This window comes from Macrosteles quadrilineatus, unplaced genomic scaffold, assembly GCF_028750875.1.
Source record: "Macrosteles quadrilineatus isolate MER2022 unplaced genomic scaffold, UCM_ALF_1.0 Scaffold_9__3_contigs__length_116548681, whole genome shotgun sequence".
NCBI classification, from domain to species: domain Eukaryota; kingdom Metazoa; phylum Arthropoda; class Insecta; order Hemiptera; family Cicadellidae; genus Macrosteles; species Macrosteles quadrilineatus.
Window position 1 is genome coordinate 38,885,925 of NW_026542602.1, and position 25,733 is coordinate 38,911,657.

The 25,733-nt window shown below is 36.3% G+C and overlaps 2 protein-coding genes across 5 annotated transcripts; one reads left to right on the forward strand and one right to left on the reverse strand.

Moving 5' to 3' along the window:
- The first annotated feature begins 355 nt into the window (after positions 1-355).
- Positions 356-2,035, forward strand: LOC129003338 (uncharacterized protein K02A2.6-like). The gene has a single exon (XM_054431630.1). The coding sequence runs from the start codon at positions 356-358 to the stop codon at positions 2,033-2,035; it is 1,680 nt and encodes a 559-aa protein (XP_054287605.1).
- A 238-nt stretch (positions 2,036-2,273) lies between these two features.
- On the reverse strand, positions 2,274-19,002 carry LOC129002706 (mpv17-like protein). 4 transcript variants are annotated; one of them, XM_054430712.1, is made up of 5 exons: positions 18,839-19,002; positions 17,078-17,212; positions 10,521-10,615; positions 4,413-4,525; positions 2,274-3,127 (listed from the first exon to the last, which is right to left on the reverse strand). In XM_054430712.1, the coding sequence occupies exons 2-5, from the start codon at positions 17,195-17,197 to the stop codon at positions 2,883-2,885; spliced, it is 573 nt and encodes a 190-aa protein (XP_054286687.1). In that variant the 5' UTR covers positions 17,198-17,212; positions 18,839-19,002; the 3' UTR covers positions 2,274-2,882. The 4 variants fall into 4 exon arrangements, with proteins under 4 accessions (XP_054286687.1, XP_054286686.1, XP_054286685.1 ...); XM_054430711.1 differs by lacking the exon at positions 4,413-4,525 and adding an exon at positions 5,919-6,031 and having other exon boundaries at positions 2,300-3,127; positions 18,907-18,986; XM_054430710.1 differs by lacking the exons at positions 4,413-4,525; positions 18,839-19,002 and adding exons at positions 5,919-6,031; positions 17,654-17,759 and having other exon boundaries at positions 2,300-3,127.
- Positions 19,003-25,733: the final 6,731 nt, after the last annotated feature.

Here is a 25,733-nt window from a genome sequence, read left to right on the forward strand (position 1 = left end):
AAAAGTGGCACCCTTGTTATGGCAAAGATTCATGGACAAAACATTACATAACTTAGAAGGCGTACAATGTTTCTTTGACGACGTAATTGTCCAAGGATCTAACAGGGAACAGCTTCTTCGCCGACTGGAACAGGTGTTTGAACGATTGAAGTTAAATGATTTGAGGTTAAATAGAGAGAAGTGTAAGTTTTTCCAGAACAAAATTGAGTACTTAGGTCATGTGATCGATAGCAAAGGACTACACAAGTCAGATGCTAAAATACAGAGCATTTTAAAATGTAAAAGACCAGAGAACGTAACTGAACTCCGAACTTTCCTAGGCCTTGAGAATTATTACAACAAATTCATAAAGAATATGGCTACACTGCTACATCCTTTGAATCGGCTGCTACGAAAAGGAAACACTTTTACATGGAGCTCTGCTTGTGAACAGAGTTTTCTGAAGATTAAAGAAATTATTACAAGTGATGACGTGTTGGTACACTTTGATCCTAGCTTGCCACTGGTCTTAGCTACTGATGCTTCGCCGGTAGGTGTAGGAGCCGTTCTTTCGCACCGCTATAGGGATGGAACAGACAGGCCAATTGCCTTCGCCTCTCGATCTTTATCAAAATCAGAACAAAAATACTCTCAAATCGATAAGGAAGCCTTGGGAATATATTGGGGCCTGAAAAAGTTTTTCCCGTTTTGTTATGGCCGCAAATTTACTTTGATCACTGATCACAAACCGCTGGTGTCAATTTTTAATCCAGCAAAGACCTTACCAACAATCTCGGCAACACGGATATTCAACTATGCTCACTTTCTCTCCGGGTTCGACTATGACATAGAGTACAGGCAAACTGCTCATCATTGCAATGCAGATTATCTCTCTCGATTCCCTATCGAAGTTGTACAAGAACATTCTGTAGATGACCTCTCGAAGTACCACATAAATCAACTGGAAACACTCAATATCAACAGTACCGTGGTGGCTAAGGAAACTCTCAACGATGCTGTTTTGGGTCCAGTCCTACAGGCCTTGAAATCGGGACAATCTGTTGAACAATACGGATTTCACGATAACGAGCTGTCCATTCAAGATGATTGTGTACTGAAGGGCTGGAGAGTCATGATACCTCAATCTCTCAGACCTCATGTGCTTCGAGAACTACACGTAGCTCATTTAGGAGGAATAAAAATGAAGGCTTTAGCTCGCAGTTTTTGCTGGTGGAAAAGTATAGACAAGGATATTGAAGATATGGTAGCTGAATGTCGACAATGCATTGAAAAATGCAACAACCCGAGGAAAACTATCCATCCATGGGAACAACCTTCCAATCCATGGGAGAGGGTGCACATTGATTTCTTAGGACCAACAGATGGCCAACAGTACCTGATATTAGTGGATGCCTTTAGTAAGTGGGTGGATGTGATACAGACGAAAACAACTACAAGTACATGGACAGTCCAAGAATTACGGAAAATCTTCTCAACTTTTGGGTTTCCTCACATCCTAGTTTCAGATAATGGAAGACAGTTTGTTTCTCAAGAGTTCAAAAACTTCATGAATGAATGTGGGATTATTCACAGAACAACGGCACCATACCATCCAAACTCAAATGGCCAGGCTGAAAGGTACGTGCAGACTGTCAAGAAGGCGTTAAAATCCATGGAGGGAGAAAAGGGTACACTGCAAAATAAAATCCAAAGACTTCTAATGCAACTCAGGCAATCCCCGAATTCAACAGGTACATCAGCATATCACCTAATGTTTGGAAGGAGTGTACGAACAAACCTATCAATAATTGTTCCAACATTAGAACCGAACAAATATCAGAAGAAGGGAGTCCAAGTCGGTATAAAAAGGAATTTCAAAGTTGGAGATAGAGTGCAAGCGCGGGAATATGTCAATGGTTCGTCCAAGTGGTATTCGGGCTATATAACTCAAAAGCAAGGACATGTAATGTACGTAGTTCAGCTGGAAGATGGACGAATAATAAGAAGACATGTTGACCAGCTGATTCTTCGTAAAGTGCCGCAGCACAGTAAATAGAGGAGGAGGTGTTAGCATATGTTTTATTTACATTTTATTTCTAACATGTGTTCAAATTATTATTTTGTTTACTTATTGAATTGTTATGTTTACTTACAGATTGTGATTTAATAAAAACTTACCTTCTATTTTTCTTATACAAAATGTGAACTTTTATTACTAAAATTAGTGGAATCAACACTAAGATAAATATTTCACCTTTAGAAAGCAAGAAGAATAGGACTACATGGAAGTACAAAATAAAGGCATTGTTAAGAACTATACCTTATGCCTGAAGCATCGGTAGCCACAAAACAAAAATATGAAGAAAATTTAGCTCAATAACAAGGTAGATGGTAGGCACTTATTATCATAACAACCAAGTTAACAGTATGGTACAGGGAGATTTTGCCATTACATTACCATTACTATCTAAACATCAATCTTTGCAGGTAACAGAAAGTCTACTGTTCTTGAGACCCTTGAAAAATACTAAATTTATCAAGCTAATTTATTTACTTAATATGTTTTAGTGAATTTTCCATTTAGGGAAAGCTATTATCAAAGGTCTCATGGTAAGACCATTGGAAATTCATATGTCTATCTCATTGAGATTACAGCAACAGTGTGTGTTTACATTTACAAAACCTAGAGAAGTAGAAGCCAGCGTGTACAAAAATATAACTACTCCATGACAAAAATAAAACCCTAAAAGCTTCCTCAGCATTCTTTACATGCTTTCTTGCACCCAAGTTGCGTGTATGAAAATGGTCTCAATTTTCTAATGTTTCCAGAGTTTCTAACAGACGATCTCCTCTAGAAATCCCAGGCTGTTTTACAACTCCACATTATTACATTTGAGCTGAAATCACAGAGATTGTGATTGCTCTTGCTCCTTCTCAGAGATGTAAGACTTGCGTTTGATCCAGCAGAGCACATTGATCCAGATGAAGGAGCAAGTTCCTACGTAGACGACTCTGGCGATGGGAGGGACCAGCATGAAGTTGATCAGCTGTGCTGGTAACCAGAACATACAGCTGGTCTGAAATGTTGGTATAAACTTGAGTCTGCACTCCTCGAAGATATCCTGCTTACCCTCCATCAGGCTCATACCTGAAAATACATTTTTTATCATTTTTTCTACTATCAGGTTGGGATTTGTTCTTATAGATAAAAATAATGATGACTGTAGAGTCTAATGGTGTGGAAGTAAGTTTTGACTCATTTCAGGATTCGATAGGTTTGATTTAGTTTGTCAAACAATCAAAATTAATTTTTTTAGTGTTATTATTTTAAGATTTTCTCTTCGTAAGAGTAACCGAACCCAGCTGTTCTTGACTATTGGACTTATGAATGATGGTCCTATAGTTCGGCCGCTTAGAAAACGACCTCCTCCAGCATTGGTTTAGCATAAGCGCGCAGGTCGTTTTCTAAGCGGCCGAGCTATAGCTAAAGAACCAATGGATCTTAGCCAGTAACAAAGCTTAAATTTATTCAACTCTCATCTTCACATTGAAATACATGCCCTGGTGTGTCTGTGTCATAAAAAATATAATCCAAACAGGATTGCCAACCAAATAAATAGTAGACTCATCAGTTTCTGGTATTTATTCATTCAATTCAAAATTACAGTCAAATAGCTTGACAACTGAGCAACCTGTTGATCAAACGCTAGGCACCTAAGTAAAAAGTTCTATGCTATTAATTTTATTTATGAAAAAAAAAACTTATTTTAGCAATAATAATTTAACTTGGAGGATTCACAGAGTGGCTAGAAAACCTTTTATTACACCGCAGGAGCTCTTTTTAAAAGTGGCTGTATAAATTTGGAACCTGCTGTTTATATGTACAGTTGAAATTCAGCCTTCTATAGCAAGTTTTAATTATTTTGAATCTACCTTTGAAATTATTATTTAATATTATTATTTATTTCCCCTAGACACTCGTATGGAGTCCTATACCTCTGTATTACAAAAAAAAATCATCATAAAACTTTAGTTACCAAAGCTTAACAAAAATCTATATAGTTCTGGGTAATGCTTAAATTTCTATGATAGAAATCTCTTTCAGCCTCGGTGCAGCCATTCAGGTATTCAACTAGGCTTTACTGTGAAAATTGCTGACTAAGAGAGGGTAATTGATGTAAAGGATTATACTAAAATCCAGCTTAAGTCTAATCTCTACTGTGGCAATACTCTTAGAAAGAAATCGAAAGCGAAACTATTTAGTAAAAATTATTACCACAGTAGTTCATACATTTGTAATTATTATTCATTCTTGAGGAGTAAAATTTGAGGTTACACATTTATTTAATTACTTGTTGGATTTTAATTTACATTGCCTTTGATAGAATGTTGTTTTTAAGATTTTAATCATTTTTCATTATTGGTCTACTTACTGACATAAAATATTACTAGAATACCAGGTGTTGGGATTAGTGCGTGCAGAAAAAGTTTCTTGGCTACAACTGACAATGAAGATCCTGGGAGGTAGTTTTCTAGCCATTGGAACCTACATAAGCAGCAAGATAGATTGGTTTTTTTAATAGTGAAATTAGCATTGTACATTAATTTCAATTATTTATTATTTCAGATCATTAAAATAGTTTTGACAGTAAAACATTGAGCACAATTTGTGAACAAAAATTTGTTTCTTCACATTCCATTCTGAAAATATGTGAGAGTTACATTATTTAAACCTCCAATTTGATTCATTTTATTATATTTTTATATTTAGATCAAGAGTACCGGATTTTTAGAGAGCCCTGATGTTAATTAATTGATAGACTCATTACGTTATTATTTGGATTCATTGCTCGTAAAGACAACTTTATTTTTACCTAACTTATGCACACTGATGCATTTGAGTTTAGTAAAATCAAAATAGTTCAATCAATCAATTATTTAAGATGGAGACACCACTATGCACGTATTTTAACCCAAATATGAGTGAAGGATGAGTGGAGCAATCTTGTAGTCTTGTTAGTGACTAAGGCTGTCAGGTAGAACGGCAAAAGATATCCTGGAGATGTTGGATTCGCCCCAGTTTGAAAAGCCGTAATAGGTGCTAAAGACCTACTTAATTATTTAAAACGGGATGATGTTGGCATATTGAACTTCGAATATAGAGTTGATGCTGGGTGTTTTCGAGTGACGTCAACAGATTTTTTAAGAGGTGTGGTAAGTATTTAGTGGGAACGTCTGTCGCTTGGATCGTCCCACTCAAACATAGCTCTTGGCTTCCTTTAATCTGCACCAACAACCTGTGGGTTTGGATCGGCAAGCAGCATTGCTGATCAGCACAAGCTCGCTATGCGTCCACACTTGCCGTTTGGTGATCTGTGCCATTCAGCATAGTGGGGATGGCGCTTTAGATCACAGTGCATTCATTCCCCATAAACATCAGCAGAACCAGTATAATTTGGTTTAAAAAAGATGAGGTAAGATATTATCATAATAGGCAAATAATACTTAATAATATACTCTCTTCCTTAGTTGAAAATGCTGTTAGTGACAGTGAAATATTCTAATGTTTCGTGTATATAGTGTAAAGTTTTGTGTTTCCTGTGCCAGTTTGGACTCTTTCCCATTCGGGTAAGCCTGCTATCCTCTCAAAAAATCCTAAAAATCTAGGCCCTTGTGCTCTATGCTACACCCTTAATACTTAATAATACATGGAGTTCAATGGATTAAAAGTAGTTATGGTGACTTGCAAAGTTGGTAGATAAATTAGTCATGCACACCACTATACGAATATAATGAATATATCAGCTCTCCTGTATGCTAGGAATCCCTGCAAATAAACTTTGTTGATCGTGCACACAAAATCTAGCTTTATGGGCAAATAACTAATTTCATGCCATTCATTTTACAAAAACATGCAGACAAATGATCCGAGTACTCACTCAAGTAAAAAGTGACTAGCAGTGGAGGAGTCATGAGGAATTGGTCTAGGACTAGTTTCTTAAGCACAATCTTAGTGGCTGTCCCTACATATGCCCTGTCCAGCCATCTATACCTGCAGGGTCTATGTGTTAGTTTAGTACAAGCTCCACAACACATACACAAATTATACATGTACATATGTAATGAGAAACTAACAGAATCAGTTTAACGATATTTTCTCTGCAGATAGTTAGTAAGAACCAAATAAAGGTGCCTGAGAGAAACCATTTTAGTACCAATATTGCTTGAATGGTCTTGTGTTTAGAGTGTAGAGTGCTTATGTTTTAACTAAAACCATCCAACCCGCCCACGCCTGTTTTTGACCCGGTCAGCGCCCTAGGCGTGCAATTAATAGTAGCGCCCCCATTTGAAATATATATAACAGGGTGTAGACCGACCAGGAAATCTGGGAATTATGTTTGAGTTTTTTTTCTTTAACGGGGAATTTCGAGTGAATTTTGTATTTCTACCTGGCATTTTTAATTTATCGCAATCTCGCTTGACAATAGTGACGTTTCCGTGACCGCGGGATATCTCTACACACGGCCGCAAGGGATGATCAGAATTTTGCCGCTATCACACAAGAAAACCATAATGTCCACATGACTGCGGGAAACAGTCAGAATTTTGCCACGATCGTGGACAATGTTGATGCTCTCCACATGACTGCAAGATATGATTAACATTTTGCCACGACCGCAGGAGAAGATTACGATGTCTTCACGACCGCAGGAGACGATTAATGTCTACAGGACTGTTGGAGATACAATAGTAATGTCTACAAGGCCACGAGGGATGATCAGAATTTCACCGCGATCTCGCAAGACGATAATGTCCATACGAGCACAGGAAAGGATCAGAATTTTCCATCATTCGCGGTGGCATAGACATAAAGAATTAAATATAGGACGTCAGGGCATTGCCCTAGGTTCTGGCACACAAACCAAGCGCCATGTTCTTACGTAGCGCGTATGCCGTAACTACATGGCGCTCCCAGCGGTGTGCGCCAGAACCTATGGTAACCGCAGCATAGCTGACGGTCTATATTGAATTCTTTTTGTCTGTGGTAGTATCAAGCAAAAAAACAACCCCTGTTGTCGCCAACATGTTTCTACACTTTCTGATTATCTTAGCAAAGCGTGCTATTAATTACACAGTTTGTTAACTTCTCATACCGATTTGATACTCCTGACGTATTTGCAACGTCCTTGCTACAATGCAAACAGTTACCTCTGACTGAAATAATGAATGTCGCTTTATTTTATATGTAGCAGTATCAGAAGTGGTCAGTTATAGCAAAAAGAACACGCGGGCCTCTGCACATGTTTGTTCACCGGGCCTCCCACACCCAATAATGTTTAAAAACATTATCATAGGTTTTTCACGTAAGTTTGCACTCGGGTTTGGCACATCTCCTGAGGCATCGAGGTGTTATCATCGTCTTCCATGATTGCGTATCGCGACAAAACTCTGAATGTCTTCATAGTCAACATCATCATCGTCTACCTTGATTGCAACCGAACCTAGGACACCTCCTGAGGTTGTGTAGTGTTGTAAATAAAGACAAGAGTAGACAACATCATCATCTCCCACAATCACCGCAATTGCCTCTAAATCCTAAATATCTCCCGCGGAAAAAGAACAGTCATCGTCGTCTTCTGCAATAGGGTCGAAATCTTGAATATCTCTCACGGTCATAAAGACATTAATATTGTCTTCCACTATCCTAGCAAAATCCTGCACTTTTCCCGCTGTAGTGTGGACATCATTATTGTCTTCCATAATTGCGGCAAAATATTGGACATCTCCTACAAGGGAATGTTCTCTTCAATATCGGCAATCATGGGAAAAGCGTGAATCTTTCAATTTGCTTGGGCGTAATACTCGCAGATGCGTTTTACGGTTGCGATGTTGTCACGGTCGTAAAAGTTCGGCTGGAGCTCGATTTTCTGAAGTCAGTGTTTTCAATAGAGGATACAAATTCAAAGCCTTGAAAAGGTTTGACAACTGAGAATGTTTTCACTTATTCAACAGGGCAACGGTTAAGTGGGATAATCAAGACTTCACTTCATATCATTTTGTGGCACTAAAATTGTGATAAATTTCAACTAATTGTATTGTTGTAAGGTGTTGCTTTGCAGGGTCTTTTTAAATCTTACATTATATAATGAGATATTGAGGAAACTTTAAATATTCTTTATTTATTGTTTTTGTTATTTTAGGGTTTCCCAATTCTAAACCTAGTAACAACACATTGAAACAAAAACACACAAACCAAAAAATGAAATTATGCTTAGTGGCCCAGGATCACTTATAGAATAAAATGGTTTATATTACCTGTCCGTCAGTGATCCTATTGTTGTCGTCTTAGGCGACCGGTTTCAGGATAAAAATCCCATCATCAGGCTGTTAAAAAATGTCATGTCACTCAAATTGAGGTCGTCGGTAAACATATAAACACACACATACAACACGAAACACGAAAATACGGATTAACATTGCTAGCTACTGGCCAGTACAGGACACTACGACGCGGCACGGGTAGTTGCGTGGTCATGTCATGCAGTCATGACCACGCAACTACCCGTGCCGCGTCGTAGTGTCCTGTACTGGCCAGTAGCTAGCAATGTTAATCCGTATTTTCGTGTTTCGTGTTGTATGTGTGTGTTTATATGTTTACCGACGACCTCAGTTTGAGTGACATGACATTTTTTAACAGCCTGATGATGGGATTTTTATCCTGAAACCGGTCGCCTAAGACGACAACAATAGGATCATTGACGGACAGGTAATATAAACCATTTTATTTAAAAAATGAAACATTGTTTTTTAATAAGCGACAATGAACTAGAAAACAAATCATTGTTATTAAATAAGTGACAGTGAACTAAAATGATGATTAATGTTAGAAAATTTAATTAAAGCATTGACTACAGATAAACCTTAAAAGTAGCATGTAATGGCCTGTGAATTCGGAGATGTGAAGACTATGGTACCGGTATTGGCATAGGACCAATCTATTGGCAGTTGAGAATATCATGATTTTCATTTGTCTATGAATTAGGTATTCCATTATATTCTGTTCAGAAATTTAGGCGGTTTGATGGGAAGCGATTCCATCCCCTTTCTCTTCACCCTAACTTTGAAACAAAAGCCAGCTGATCAGCTGATATATAAATTAATCTAAAAAAAATGCCGTAGGGATGGTCAAGTCTTGAAATTTCGGGAAATTTTCGGGAAATTTTAAGTCTCGTTACACGAGACGAAAAAAAAATGCAAAAAAAAAATAAAAAAAAATTAAAACACGCCTGCAGAAAGTCAATGCAATACCCGCAATACAGGACCGTGTTGTAGTTGCGTTTCCTTTGCGAAGGCGTTCTTATGTTTAATGTAAATATTACTTTAATTATTTTAATAACATTTGAGAAGTTTTGTTAAGTGTTAGCAGTGTGAGGAATGTTTTATTACTATAAAAAAAGTCAAAACCAGTAACTATTTTATAAAAATTAATATTTTATTTTATTTTAGGATAAGTTTAACTCTATCCTAACTGATATCACTATGTTTCCTAATCGTAGGCATTTTTAATAAGTTAGGCTTGATTAATAAAAAAATGTTATGCCGATGTTTTTTAATAACAGATTGTAAATATTCTTGCCTATTATCATTATTTTTGTATTTAAACAGTCATCTAACAATGTTACAAAATCAGGTAAAAATTCTGAACGTGCATTTCCCGTTGTGTATGAGAAGGGAAATCCCGTCTCGATCTCGTCTCGAAATTTTATGAGAAATAAAAAATCTCGTCTCGTCTCGTCTTGAACTAAAAATCCAATCTCGTCCATCCCTAGGTGACCCAGGAAACCTTCTCCCCAAACCACCTAAATTTGTGAAGGGACTAATAGATTAAAATATTTCAACACAATGACAACATGAATTTCTAGTTGTTGAGAAGCGAAACCGCCATATTAAAAGAGGCGACACTACAAAGATTTCCACCAGAGGTAGTTCACGAAAGACTTGGCTGGCGACGCTAGTGCTTCCTACATAAATCTTCACGAATTACCGCTGGCAGCGTCGCCTCTTTTAATCTGGCGGTTTTGCTTCTTATAAGGTTCTGTACTCATTGCACAAAGGGAGGCTGCTAAGAGATGGCGATGGGAAGACACCTATTAACTGTTGTGCAACTGTCTCCAGATTAGACACCCAAACAAGACATTTTGAATCAAATACAGTAATAGAAAGAGAAAGAATGTGTGTTCTGTAGTCAGTTGTTTTTGAAAAAATGCATGTTTGATGTCTTGTATAGGGTTTTGAAGACAATTACTCTTATTGAAACTTGTAAGAGATCTACATACTATCTGACATCTTCCCTTTGCAAGATTCTCCTAAGATTCTTCTCATCTTATCTCAATTTTTCTCCTAAGAAATCCTGTTATTTACTATCAATTCCACTGTAATGCAATGATTATACCATTTTATTAGCCCTCAAGTAAATATTTTAATGGTATTTTTTAAGTGACAGAACTGTCTTAGATACAGTTAGTAGCAGCAATACTCACCAGAAGTACAGTAGATTAGGATTGATGACGGTTCCTACCACGGCATACCTAGCGAGGGCTCCAGTGTCATAAGGCTCGGGAGGGTCCTTCTTGTCCTTTGAACAATACACAGGATTATTGTTGTGTATAATGAAATAAAATGAAAATCCTATATTTCAACAGAAAAATTAGGTTGTGCTTTTTTGGTGCCTGCAATAAATTTTACATTGTAGTGCATTTTTAGGAATGAATAAGTACCTGGTACCATTGTAATGTACTGGTAAGCTCTAAAATGTTGTCATAGTTTTTTACAACAGTAACTAGGCACTGTAAGTTAAAGGGTGCTGAAGCATTTGAAAGATTGTAATTTTCTCACCGTTCCCATGTAAACCGATTGATTTTATAAATGCTCACAAGGGTAACTTTTCCAGTTTGATGGACACTTGACAGAGCCTTGAGCAATTTGAAGATTGGGAATACTACAGAATCCTTTCCAGACTGCAGAACAGTATCCCCAGGGGCCCATTTCATTGAGCGGAGCGAGCGAAGCGAGCGAAGCTCTTATACTACACTCCTGCTTTTTTATTACAAATACTCCTCCTGAACGGCTGAAGCGATCTGCATGAAATTTAACACAGTCATAGTAACCAACCATGGGAAGGTATAAATCTGAAACGGTACAAATCGGACCATAGGACTTTTCCCTACATGAATGCAAACTTTTGGAAATTTAACATGGGCCTTATGTGTTAATTGGTCGCCATGTCATTATTTGCGAGTAAACACTAAAAAGTAAACAAGAGCCTCAACATTAGTCAACAAATCTACCACATGATAAATACAGTACAAAAGAAAAAATTGGATAATACTAAAGAGCATATTATAGTATATTGTATGTAATACGAAATGATTAACAATCAGTTCTATATTGAGTGAATAAACTCCATGCCGTTTATATTTAATTGTAAAATGGTTCTGTTCTTTTTAACAACAATGAATAGTTAACTAATTAGGCCTAAGTTTATGTTGCTTGGAGAAGGAGAAGATAAAACGAGGTCATTAAAAAAACACTACAACATAATTATACCAACAAAAATCACACCGCCCTTGATTTGCAAGAAACTTTGTAAAAAATGTTCTTGTAGCTAAAAATACAAAATCGTTTTACGAAATGAAATCACAACCACGTGGTTTACAGGTAAGGTTTAAGACTAAATGGTGTAACTTAGACAATAAAATAGTTTGTATTGATAAATTTTATTGCACAATAGGGAAATTTTGAAAGTGGTTGACGACAATTTCTTACTTTTAACTGCTAAAATAAAACTAGATCTAAGTTATAGGCCTATACTAAGTGAGGCTAACCCCAATCCCTCACAACAATAATACTGGTAAACAGTTATTGAGGTAATTGAATTGGTGAGTTTTATGAATGTTCAATGCAAATAAGTCTTCTGTACAAATAAATGATTCTTTTTTTAATAATGAAGAAAGAAGACATTGAAAAAAATAAAGAAAAGCAAATTCTACATACAATGGGTAATAATAATATAATAATAATCGTTATTGCCTTTTAATAATACAGGTATTGCTTAGGCCTACCATGATTCATTTGCAGTATCGAAATTATTGAGCGGAGTGAAGCGAAGCTCTTATACTACACTCACTGCCTTTGTTTTACAAATACAGGTCAGGCTCCACCTGGGCGATCTGCAGGAAATTTGGCACAGTCATGTAACCAACCATATGGGAAGGTATAAATCTGAAATGGTAATATTCGGACCACAGGACTTAAACCAATAATAAGGGTTGCCGGAATTAGGCTGATGCACCATATTGCGTTTGGAATCTGTAAATAACTTACAGCATTTTATGTGAGCAAGACGTGCAATTAATGTAGACTTTGAATATCTATCTGATTGGAACATGTTCAATTCCTATTTGCAGTCTACAAATAGGAATTCCACTAATGTGAACCAAATATAACACAATTCGTTGACTTGAACCCGACGTATCATTGACTTTGAATACTGCACATAGACATCCCATATAAGTGTAGCAGAAGTAGGCCTAAGCCTACCATTGACTTCGGATACTGCAATTAGGCATTTTATTTATGTGAACAAAATAAATGGACCATTGATTTATTGAGGATACTGCAAGTAGACTATTCATTTACATGTACCATTGGGTTTGGATACTACAAGTAAACAATCCGTCTACGTGAACCATACGTACTATTGACTTTAGAATCTGTAAATAGGCATTCCATTTATGCGAACCAAATATATCATTGGCATTGGATACTGCAAGTAGACATTTAATTTATGAGAACCAGATGAAACATAGAATACGGTTCCTGCAAGTAGACGATTCATTCACTTAATCCTGACTTATGATTGACTTTGGATACCTCTGCAAATAGACATTCTATTTAAAATGCAAAAAAATCATTGATATTGAATATGCTGGCTCCGCTCAATATTGCAAGCAGACAACTGCATTGTACACCTAGTAATAAACTACAAGTTACAAGTTACAACTTGTAACTTGTAATTTCCATAAGATTTGCATTGGGCGATCAGCTGATTTACTAATAATATTAGTTTGTAGGTTTCATGGTGATTGAACTGGTAGGTTTATAGCTAAGCTGGCTCTTGGATACTGCAGTCGACATTCCATATATGGAGACCAGCGTAGCCAATATTTTATAACAAAAGAATGAGCCAATCCTAGAGTGTGCCACAGTCTATAATTTTAGAACCTTCCTTAGTTTTTGTAACTGAAATAAATAGTTGAAATTACATGAAAATATGTTTTAGCTTAAAATAAGTCATCCTATCTGCTTAACTTGGTTACAAAGATTACGGCGTAGGTGTTGGGGATCCCATCGCCTGGTGGCTAGCCATTGAAATCAGCCTCCCTGACTCCCTAATCTTCAACTGAGCAGGGTATCCTTTCACTATGTTTTCTTCTCCTTTCTATCACTGATCTATTCTTCTCCCAACTTCTGCCCCCTTCCTGTTCCTTCTTCTGTTATAGGCCAACCCCAGGTGTTAGGTGGACCATGCTGAGGGGTGGATGGCACCAGGCCTCTTTTGTATGGTTGTCTGAACGGTACCTGCAGGATACCCGGCTCCTCCTGCAGTAAGCAGCCTTGCCTTGGCATGCGGAAGTCTGTCCAGGTCGCCTTCAGATCCCTAGCGAAAAGCTTGTGGGAACGCAGGCTAGTACCGCAAGTCAATGGAAAGGAAAGTAAAATGCCCCGACCTTTGAAGAACTGCCCGAAACCAGGAGAACCTGGTGGAAAGGGCAATCCTCTTAGAGTATAGGTAGGGCAGAGTAGGGCAAGAACCCGCTGGTACCTACCCTTCTTAGAACAAGGCATTGAACCTGAAGAAACCAGGAAGAAAGAGGATGAAAGGAGATCATCGGCAGCGTAGGACAAACCGGTGCCCAGATAGGGAAAAAGGGGGACACAAGAAAGTACCCTACCCTTGAATACGAACTTTTTGAGAATATTAACAGGTTTTCTAACTGAACATTGTAGGCTCAGAGGTCATCTGAGGAAAAAATCGTTCAGGAAAGTGAATGTCGTTTTTGTCAATCAGGGGAAGAGATACCCTGGCACATCTATGGGCTTAACGTAATGCAGTTGGGCGAAAGAAAGCCAAGAGCTTGGGAATGCACCAAGTAGCAGTTGGAGATTTTCTGCAGTTAGAAACCCACCTGATGCTGAACTTCATTAAGGAGACTAGGACGGGGGCGTCATCCTGTAATCCAGCTACTAGGAGGTCAAGAATATTGTGGATATTTATAGGTATGCACTGTGGATGCGATACTCCCTGGTGTGGATTAATGCCTGCACTATAGTTCGGCCGCTTAGAAAACGACCTGCCAGGGCCGGTTTAACCCATACGCGAACTAAGCGGCCGCATATGGCGCCACAAAAAATTGGCGCCGTGGCGCCATAACGGAACAATTTTTTTTTAGTGAACAACGTAATTTTTTTATTTTTGCTCAAGTTCAAGTTCAAGTATTCAAAGCACCACAATAAGGCATTTATTCTGTTTGTACCAACAGCATATGAAAAATGCGTATATTTGTAGTGAACTGACGCTCGGCATTCGGCAGCGTACTACAGCGCGGCGCCTGTGGGTTTCATTTCATGACTCATGTTCTGAACCACATTCTGATGTTCTGAACCAGATTGATACCAACTCTGCAATTAAAGAATTTGCCAAGATCAAAGCTAGGAAAATTAATTTTTAACTGCTTTGAGCTTTTGAACTGTTCAAATTGATAATTTTGTATTCGGATATATTTGTAACATTATATTTGTAATATTTGTTTTGTATATATTTGTACGGGATTACCATACGAGTCCGGTTAACACATTTTGGACAAGTTACGTACGATAGTTTACGCCATACTACCAAATCTGTACAAGTCCTTACATATTACCACCAACTAAAGGACTAAAAATCACTAGTCATAACCTTTAAGAGAGGTTATGTTGATGTTTATAACCACTCATTGTCACCCAAATTCAGTGTAATCAGCTGATTGGTGTCCGGTAAAACTCATTACAATACAGTAGTACGCAATGAAACCCCATTTGATTAAGCTGGCGGCAAACAGCTGTTTTCTGGACTAAATCCTTGTGTGGGAAGTTCGTCAAAATAGTGTAGTGTGGCGTAAAAATTGTTTTCACATTTAGAAATAAATTGTTAACTTAGGCCGTGATGCTCGTCAAGCATGACGTCACGATAGAAGACGGCAATGACGTAGGTATTTATTTATTTATTTTCCAAGGAAAGATTAAAACAAGCAGCTGATCACAAACGGCAAACATTACGTCATTGCCGTCTTCTATCGTGACGTCATGCTTGACGAGCATTACGGCCTGTTTTTTTAGTGTAGCCTTGGTTTTGCTAAAGTTTATACGATGAGTAAAAGTGTAAAAATGTTAAATTCCTGGGAATAATAAACAGTCTTTTATTGCAAGTATTCTTCTAACCTAAACTTATAAAAAAGTTCTTCCCAAAATCTTCGGGAAAAAATTCACAAATAGAGTTAAGTAATGTTCATGGGTTGTGGGTGGGGTGGTGGGGGGGATTCTAAGTGGCGCTGATTCGGGTGTTCGCTTAACTCTGAAAAATTCCTAGAACCGGCCCTGCGACCTGCGCGCTAATGCTAAACCAATGCTGGAGGAGGTCGCTTCCTAAGCGGCCGAACTATAGTGAGTACTACCATAGACAAAAAGAAAGAAATATAGACTGTCAGCTGTGCTGCGGTTAGCGTATATTCCGGCGCCGACCACTAGGGGTAATGTGTAGTTACGGCGCACACCGCTGCTTCATCAAGCGCTAGCGACCGTTTCCATAACAACCTGGTAGTTGGGAGTAGTGTTGCCAACTATGGAGGAATTCCCTGAAATTTGAGTTTACTGAAGAAGAGTTTACCGGAAGATTTTGTTTTATATTATTATTTGCAATGGCAAAATCTAATTAACCAGGGTGTCTAGTATGCGGGGAAAACGGGAAAGTCAGGTATTAGTATTGAATTTCAAAATGGTCTTGAAAAGTTGGGATTTAGTCTTTATTTTTATATCAAAGTCGGAAAATTTCATGATTTTTTCTCGATCGCACTAGACAACGATCACGTTTCCGTGACGGCGCAAAACGATGATGATGTATACACGACCGCGGGAGAATGTCCTTAAACCACGATCGTGCTAGCCGTCGTTTTCGTGACCGCGGGAAAAATTATCAAGTCTTTTCTGCGATCGTGCAAAATGATAATGTCTACAAGGCCGCTGAAGATGTTCACAATTTTGCCGCAATCGTGGACGACGATGACGTTTCGTGACCACGGCATTCAATAATGATGTCTACACAACCGCGGGAGATGTTCATGATTTTGACGTGATTGCAGAAGACGACACTAGCGATATAGTAATAATTTCATTTGCAAGAGTGGTAGTGCTGGTAACAGCTGGCGAGTAGTCGTGGTCGACACCGAATCGAATACCGATACAGTAACCGATATCGAACGGCGATAACGCTCTAGCGGCAGATCGCAAAACATTTCTTTGACAGTCTATATTTACTCTATTGTCTATGGTACTAGACTACCCGCAGTACTATCCTGATAATTCAACCAATTCGTAAGTACCAAGGCAAAAATGTGGTTCAGATGTAGGTCCCTTAGTTGCCATTAGCTGTATGGGCTATTAATTAACAGCTGTGTCTAAGGAATATGTCGGCCTTAGTCACTAACAAGACTACAAGATCACGCCACTCATCCTACACTCATCTCCATTCATACTTGGCATAAAATACGTACTTTGTATTGAAAATTCCGCAGTCTGTGGAACCATAGCTTAAAGAAACAGCTGATCTTAGACAGTTTCAGTTATAAGTTACACATGTCATCCCAATGGTCTCATTCTATTCCACACTCATCTTGCATTCATATTGAGCCTAAACTATTTATCACTGTGTGTTGCTGTCTCAAAGAATTGAATTGAATGACCAGTGCTCAGGAAAAATATGAATATTACATGTTAAACTTACAAAATATCTCTTGTTGAGTGTTTGTTGTGAGAATTCCGCCCCAACAACCATTGAGCCATACACCAGGGCATTGGGGATGAGAGGGTACTTCTTGAATATATGTCTCAACTGGGCGGCCATTGTGGGTGTGGCGTTCTAGAAAAACATAATTAATGAAAACTTAAAATGTAAACAACCTTTAATTGCTCCAATCCTCACAAACTTACACATTAGAAAAGTCAGTTTAGTAATGGCTCAAATATAGCCTAATCTTTGAAGTTTAGTGATTATTATTTGCAGTTTCTTTGTTTGCTGCTTAGTGGTTCTTCAAATGCCTCAGTACATGCTCTACTTTATAAGCATCTATCCAAATAGAATCATGGCATAACTTTGGATACTTAACTAGACAACCTATATTTACATGAGTAAAGTAGTAAACCCACTAGTCCGACCATTTTTAGAAGAAAAAAGTTTTAGAAATAAAAATATGTTTCTAAAGTTACCCTATCCAAAGATCACATCACCATTTGTAAATTGGTAATAAATCTAATGTATTAAAAGTAGATGGAAATGAAATCAATTCAACAAAATACTCACCCTACTTCAATGGGCAAAACAAGTTATCCACAAACCCACTCTTAAGTGAATCCAAATCACACAATAAGGTGTTATGGTGTTTTTCCTATCAAACACAAAACCTAGATACAACTAAGACCCTAGCTAAGCCATTAGATTAGCTAGCTATTAGATCTAGCTAAGTGTAAAGCCATTTATCAATTACTCAACAAGATAATAGAGTGGGTTGAGAATTGAGATGATCTGGCCTCTTAGCCAAGTGTGATAACAGTATATTTGTGCATGTGTTTGCTGTGCTATCTCTAATTTTATCCATGTAGCTTTAGACTTTATCCTATTACTCATGTTTCCCATTAATTATGTTTGGTTATCACTCAACGGGTTAGAGAGATTTTAGTGAAAACGAGGAAGTAAAATCACCCCAAATGTGTAAGTCTTGTTGTAGAAAGGTTATGAATTAAAGCTGAATATAAAATATACTGAACTGCTTGATTTTAATAAAATGTTAAACCCTTAGCAATATGGGAGTGCTGCCCCTGAACATATGTATTTTTCCTAAGGGGGCACTCCCATATTTTTAGGGTACCAGCTACCTATGCATTTAAAGCTCAATATCTACCGTACTGAATTTTATTCATAAATATACTTCCTTTAGTGTCCTCATGAGCTTTTTGCTGTATTCTTTACTCAACACAGTTTTCCCATGGATTAAACAACAACAAAATTTTTTAACAACTTATTAAAACTGCGTGTCATATAATGATACAAAAATTTTATGGTAAATTTTCAACCACAATATTTCATCCGTAGGTAAAAATAAATCTTGGAACATAATTTTTTTCAAATAATTTTTCTTTATTTATTTGTTTTTTATTGCATTAACTACTGTTAGAAGGAAATCAGAAGCTCTAAAGAGTTCATAAAAACAACCCAGCTAGATATTACACTTCTGCAAATTTGTTTCTGTAAATTATTAATTTATAAAAACCTTAAACTTGTTAATGTTGTATTATCACACTATAAGAGTATAAAAATAGTATGGTTTATTATAAATCTGGAATGGAAGACAATGCAAGAAGTTCTACAATAAAGGATGTTAAACATTATTTTTTTTATGTTTCAAATGGAATGTTTAAAGCAAACTGAAGACATTTCCTTATCATGAACAAACAAAGATAGACAACAATGGAGCAATCCCACACTTACCTGTAGAGTTTTTCACCTATTCACTATTTTCACATAATGCACATGTAGCACTTATACAACAAACTTACATAACATCCTGTATACTAGCCACTGACAGGAGATAGGACTAAGGAGCTACTAGAACCAGAATCTACTGGGGACACTGCTGGACCTGGTCTTGTACAGTCTGGTCCAACCACTGATAGACCTTAGTGGATTATATAATTTCCCCTTCCCCCCTCCCACCAGCCCATCACAGTTACTGATACTGTTCCTCTTCCCCACTTCTCTGCCTTGAAACTTGAGTGGGGAAATAGTAAATTGGTTCATTCATAGCAATGATAGTGTCTCTGGTAAATATTAAAGTATGTGCAAAACTGTTTCATTCTATTTGCAGATATTCAATCATAAATTATTCCACCTGTTTAATCCCCTTTAGACTCTGATTTGCCAAAAGGACAGGTTTCACATGCACAAGGGCTCTTGTACCTTACACACTACAGTGTTAAATTTATCTTTCATACAAAATAAATTGTTTAAACTTTCTGACATTGTTACAGTAGGCGATTTTATTCTTAGCAAATTTCCCAATTCCCATTATGGAATAACTATCCCCCTTCGAAGGTCTCATAGTAAGACCCAGGACCGCTTACTTGTTCATTTTAATATCTCCAGAGGCCAAACATTATTTATTAATTTGTATATAAATTTATCAGTAAGCATGATAGGTGACGAAACAGCATGATATTAGACAAAGGCACTGAGGTTTTAATGGGTTTATGTTGTAAGAATTGGTGTTTCCCATTTTTTACTTTAAAAACTTAAAATTTTTAATTTACTTTTGAACTATTTTGAAGAGCTTGTATGAAAACAAATAATATGGAGTGGTGTTGTACTCTCAATATAGCTACAGAGAAAATTCCAAAAACTGTACATTTAAAATTACAATTTTCCCTATAGATATTAGGTATACTGATGTAGTTTGCTTGTTTATGGATCTACTATTTATGGTATTTTATCAAATTTGGCAAATTCGTCAATTTTATTATAAGTTATTAACATTTTTACTATGAAACACACTTTATTAACTTCTGTGTAACAGCAAACCTATAGGTACTCGTTTTAGGGAATAAACATTATTAGTAAAAGTCCTATCAGGAAAATAAATTTACTTGGTCTGCAGGTTTGCTATACAGCGGGATTTTTACTTGACTTAGGTGACTTTAAGTGTTGATATTTACAACATATAACTATCATTTATGTCATGTGAAACTTTATTTAGATAAGACTATACTCAACATTGTTCACAATTGGACTAAAGTGGTCAATTCAATTGACACCCTACAATGGACAGTCTTGTCCCATACAGGACTGGAATTTGTTTAAAACTTAAGTTCAGTTTGAAACACATAAATAAAATGATAATTTTATATGAATTATTATTTACTTGAATAAAAAAATTAGAAATTGATGACATTTTGCTTTACAAACGTACAACCATTGAGTATAAACCTAACCTAAATTGAGTATAACCTATTTTACCCTTGTCAATTTGGAAAATCATTTGGAAGGTTTTCAAACGAATTCCGTGGGGAGGGACCCGTGAAGGTTACTAAGAAACTTAAAAGAAACCTAAAACAGATTTTATTTTAAAGATAATATATTCCAGACCTCTAAATAACAAATTGTTTACTATAAAACGAAAAGCAGAGGTAAGTTTTAAGGAAACTTCTAATTAATGATTAATTAATTAATGATTAAACAGGTGGATTTATGGCAATGCCAACCTTAGTCCAAGGTCATAAGGCATGTTTGATCAAATAGATAAAAAAAGAAACAGGTACAGTAACTCATTCCAGTTTCTGTGATGTATAGTTAGAGAATGTATTTCAATGTATTACAAAACAGCTATTGCTCTAATATGCTGAGTAAAAGTAATATGGGTTTATTTCCCACAATACATAGACAACGAACCTTTAAAATAATTACTCTACTGTGGAATACAATTGTTTTTAAAGAATAGTTATTGTTCCATTAGAACATCCCAGTTAGACATCTAATTTATGTTAATCAGATGAAACATTGACTTTAGTTACTGCAAGTAGACAAATTATTTACGCGAATATGCCTACTTATCATTGACAATATATGCGAATCATATATGCCATTGACTTTGGATACTGCAAGTATAGAGCTAATTTACGAGAAACAGATAAGGCATTAAGACTTGAAAAGGTATTGGATTAATATGCTAGCTCCGCTCAATATTGCAAGCAGACAACTTTATTGTACACCTAGATATAGTTTCAGTGGATTTACAATGTGTTATCATGGACATTTTAACCTGGCAATCCAAAACACATTAGTTCGTTTAACAGTCGATGGTAAAAATCACTCGTTTACAATAGCCTTGTATGTGTAATTGTTGTATAGGATAGTTACGTAACTAGGTTAGTGAAAACTTACTATCGATAGTACTATCGATAGTATCGATAGTTTGAAAATATCGATAGTTGGTCGATAGTATTATACTATCGATGAGACTATCGATAGTTTTTTTTACGTTAAATTAAGTAAAGAAATCATTATCTGGTACTCTTACATTTCATTGTTTGTCTGTTAATGCATACCTATAGTTAATATTATAGACTATTTTTTTTAATTCATTGTAGAAAAGCTTTGGTAGACAAGTAGGCTACCTTCTCAAACATTTGAAAGCGGGGGCATTTGCTAATTCACTACCGGACTTATGGGTACATTTGCCTCGTGGGTTTTAGCATACATAGTAGACACCGGTATACGGTATTTTCCTTTGATCTATGGTTTTAGATTGTCATAAATATATATATATATATATATATATATATATATATATATTATTTATGCTATGTGAGTAAAAAAATATTTTTGTAGTGAATAATAGAAAGAAAATAGTAAGAGAATTTTTCTTTTTTTATTGTTGTAACCCTTAAAAAAACTTATTGTTATTTTATACAAATGTTGTAATATTTTGGAAAAAAAAACATAAAGGGGGCTCCAGGGCGTCACTCATAAATTGTTAAAATTAATAATCTGATACAGCTTTATCTTCGACTAGGTAGAAACCATTGTTTAAACTCATGCAGGCAGGATATATACAATATTATATGCATTAAAATTCCATTTGAGTGACTATCGATAGTACTATCGATAGTATCGATAGTTTTTAAAAAACTATCGAAAACTATCGATAGTGTGACTATCGATAGTAAGTTTTCACTAAACTAGGTCTGGGCGTATCTTAACAAAAACTAGGGAACCCGAATTCGATTGGTGGAATATTGTAATTTGTGCATTTAAAAATTAAGCTTTGAATAGCACGTGTCCATGTTTACGATCTCAAAAGTTTAAATAAACAAGTAACTAAGGACACTGTGTTAGTAAGTTAGAGAGGTTATTATTATTATTATATTATAAGATTTATAAGCCAATCGTCGGTCTCAAGTAAGAAACACAACTCTCGGCTTTTCAAAGAATATATAATTTTAATTGGGTAGCCGGTACTCGGTAGCCGCTCGCAAGTGGTTGGTGCTTAGTGGTTGAGCCTGATTGGGACTAAATAAGGTTAGTCATCTAAAGGATACTACAAAATCACTGCGAGTGTCAACTAATAAAAGTGTATTATTGTCAAATACAATAGCTTTAGATTGAAAATTAAATCACTTAAAATGTATAGTGTACTGTATTTTGTCCAAAGCCAAGTTTTTATATTTTTTATACAGTTTTTTTAAATGTAAAAAAATGTTGTAATATATCGACTATGGTAGATTGAGTATTATAGGCCTAAGAGACATCTAGCGGAGCCTAGATGAACTGTCACGAGGCTCGACGGTAGCAAAGCTAGCGGTGATTGACTGAACTAGTCTCAAAACACCTTGTACATCCCCTGGAACAAAGATTATACGAATTTCATGGATTTTTACCAAAATAGTGTCACGTTTATTTCCTACCCGCGGCTTCGCCTGCGATGGTGAACCATAATAATATACATCTTAAGAAATAAACAGAGTATTCCAGCAGGCTAATATTTCCATTTTAATGCTCTGCAGTGTATACACCCTCTGTCCATTTGATATATTTTAAATACTTTGTATTGTCTATAGTCTATTGTTGGTGGTATTCAATTGCATCATTTTCAAACACACATCAAGTGTCTCTGTTGTATGATTGTCACCAATTATCAAATTAAAACATTAACATTTCTACACCAACAATGAACAATTCTACTTTGACAGTTCTCATTGTGTATCGCAGCTTTTTGTTGCTGCTAGTTCAAATTAGCTGTTGTCGTAAATGCAAAAAAATAGTGCTGCATCCTGTTGGTAAACCTTATAATTTTCTAATGCTATTAGAAAGTAAACAGAAAGGAAACAGTATGAGGTTCCATGTACCCACTCCTGGAACGTGCTATCTGTTATGCCTCACCCATGTGTTAATCCACCAACGGACATCATTGGACGTATGAATCATTGTTCTATGCCCATTGCACATATCAATCCATGTTTTATACCATAAGCTTATTACTCACCTCACAGTACAGTAAAGAACCCTTTATTTGTAACCTCCGAACTCAAATGACAAGTCATAAATGGGCGAATAGCCAACAGCTGACTAAGCCACTGAGCCTTGCGCCTAGAACCTGGCAATCTATGATTGTTGGAACAATATTTTTATCCATTAGCTTAAATAATTATTTCTATTGATTTACGAAGAAACTATAAGCACACAGCATCGCCGAGTCTTGGACTCACGTCTAGTCGGGCCGTCCACTGCCCATGGCTAAGTCGGAATCCTATACTCATTATATGAAAGTGTTCATTAATTCATCCTCTACAACCTCTAGAGGAAGTATATTTCAATTATTTATCCTACGAGTTAAAAAAAAAAAACTTTGGCAGAATAACTAAAATATCAGCGTAAAAAATTGCTTGATTCCATAATTATTCATTGCATTTTGGTGGGAATATTGGATTTATCACAAAAACGTACAAGCTCTTTATTATATACAATTTATTAAGAATACAACTTATTGAAGATTATTGTAATCGAATAAGCCATATAGGACATATGCGTAATTTAGTAAAACCTTGCAATTCCTGACTTTGAGGGGGGGGGTCGAACAAGTACGGGATTTTAGGTACAATGTACATCTTGATGTGTATTATACAGTCAGTAATACACTTATATTATATAATTATATTATACTAGCTGTACCCGCGGGCTTCGCCCCGTTTAACTTCATAAGTATTCGCATGGCTCATTCACGTCCTGGTTGAAGTTCGTTCGCTACGCTCACTCACCTTTAGGTTGGAGCTCGTTCGCTGCGCTCACTTGCCTTCAGGTTAGCTCGTTCGCTACGCTAACTCGCCTCCAGGTTGAAGTTTGTTCGCTACGCTCACTCACCTTTTGGTTGGAAATTAGCTGTTGTCATATATTAAAAAAAAATTAATAGTGCTGCACCCTGTTGGTAATCCTTTTAACTTTTATGCTATTGAATATCATAGAACAGAACCAACTTGTTTAATTGAAACAGCTGTTAAGATTCATTAATTCCTTTTAAATATGAAAAATCATAAGATTAACATGGGGAACTACAGAGCCACTGGGGCGGAGCCCGAAAGGGTTTTTGAGATAAGAATATGCTTTAATGTTAATCGGGAATGTGAGCTATCATTATGCCAAATTCCAGCCCAATCCGTCCAGTAGTTTATGCGTGATTGAGCAACACACACACAAACACACACACAAACATACACACAAACATACACACAAACTCACAAACTTTCAGATTTATAATATTAGTAAGATATTATATTATTGTATATAGACTTGCTTGTCACTAATTTGTCCTAGCACAAAACCTTTATTGACTGGCTATTACTTCTTATGTTGCATGATATATTATGGTTGTTGTTTGTACCGGTACCCGCGTCTTCAGTCTTCACCTGCGTTGCTGCGTTGCTGCGTTGCTGCGTTGCTGCGTTGCTGCGTTGCTGCGTTGTTATAACCAACTATACAGGGTAATTGATGTAAGTGTGCCAGCCGTTTTATTACTGTACGTTTTATACCTGTATTTTATGTAGAAAATGTAATTTTAAGACGATTTTATTCTTGTAATTTTTTTCATAAACCTAACCGTTTCAAAGATAATAATGGTTAAAGTTTTAAAATTTCGGCATGAGAAAGAGTTTCGTTAAGGCCTAAGCAAGCATGCCAGCTGTTTCATTCGAAAACTATTAGAAATTTCACAACTTAAACCATTATTATCTTTGAGACGGTTAGGTTTATGAAAAAATCACAGGAATAAAATCGTCTTCAAGATACATTTTCTACCGGAATACATCATAAAATACAGGGTGTTCCGTAAGAAAAATTAAAGTTGGCAGCCATATTGGAAAAATGGCGGCTAAAATCATTTGTTGGACTTGACTATAATTTTTAAATAAAAATCCAAGGCACTTATTATTTAACTTTTTTTGATATCTCTTCTTATGGTATGGTTTTCGAATAAAACGGCTGGCACACTTATATCAATCACCCTGTATAGTTGGTTATAACAACGCAGCAACGCAGGTGAAGACTGAAGACGCGGGTACCGGTACAAGCTAGTTATATAATAAGCCAATCGTTGGACTCAGAAAAGAGACTCAACTCTCGGCTTCTTAAAGAATAATGATTGTTTAAAAAAAAAGTTTAAATTGTTAAAGGTATAGCGGAGCAGTTGAGGTTAGTCTTGTAAGAGAAACTACTAAATCACTGCGAGTGTCAACCGATTAAAATGTATTTTTTTCAAATACCACAGCTTTAGATTGAAAATAGTACATCTATAAATGTATAGCTTACTACATGTTACCTAAAACCCATTTTGTTTCTATTT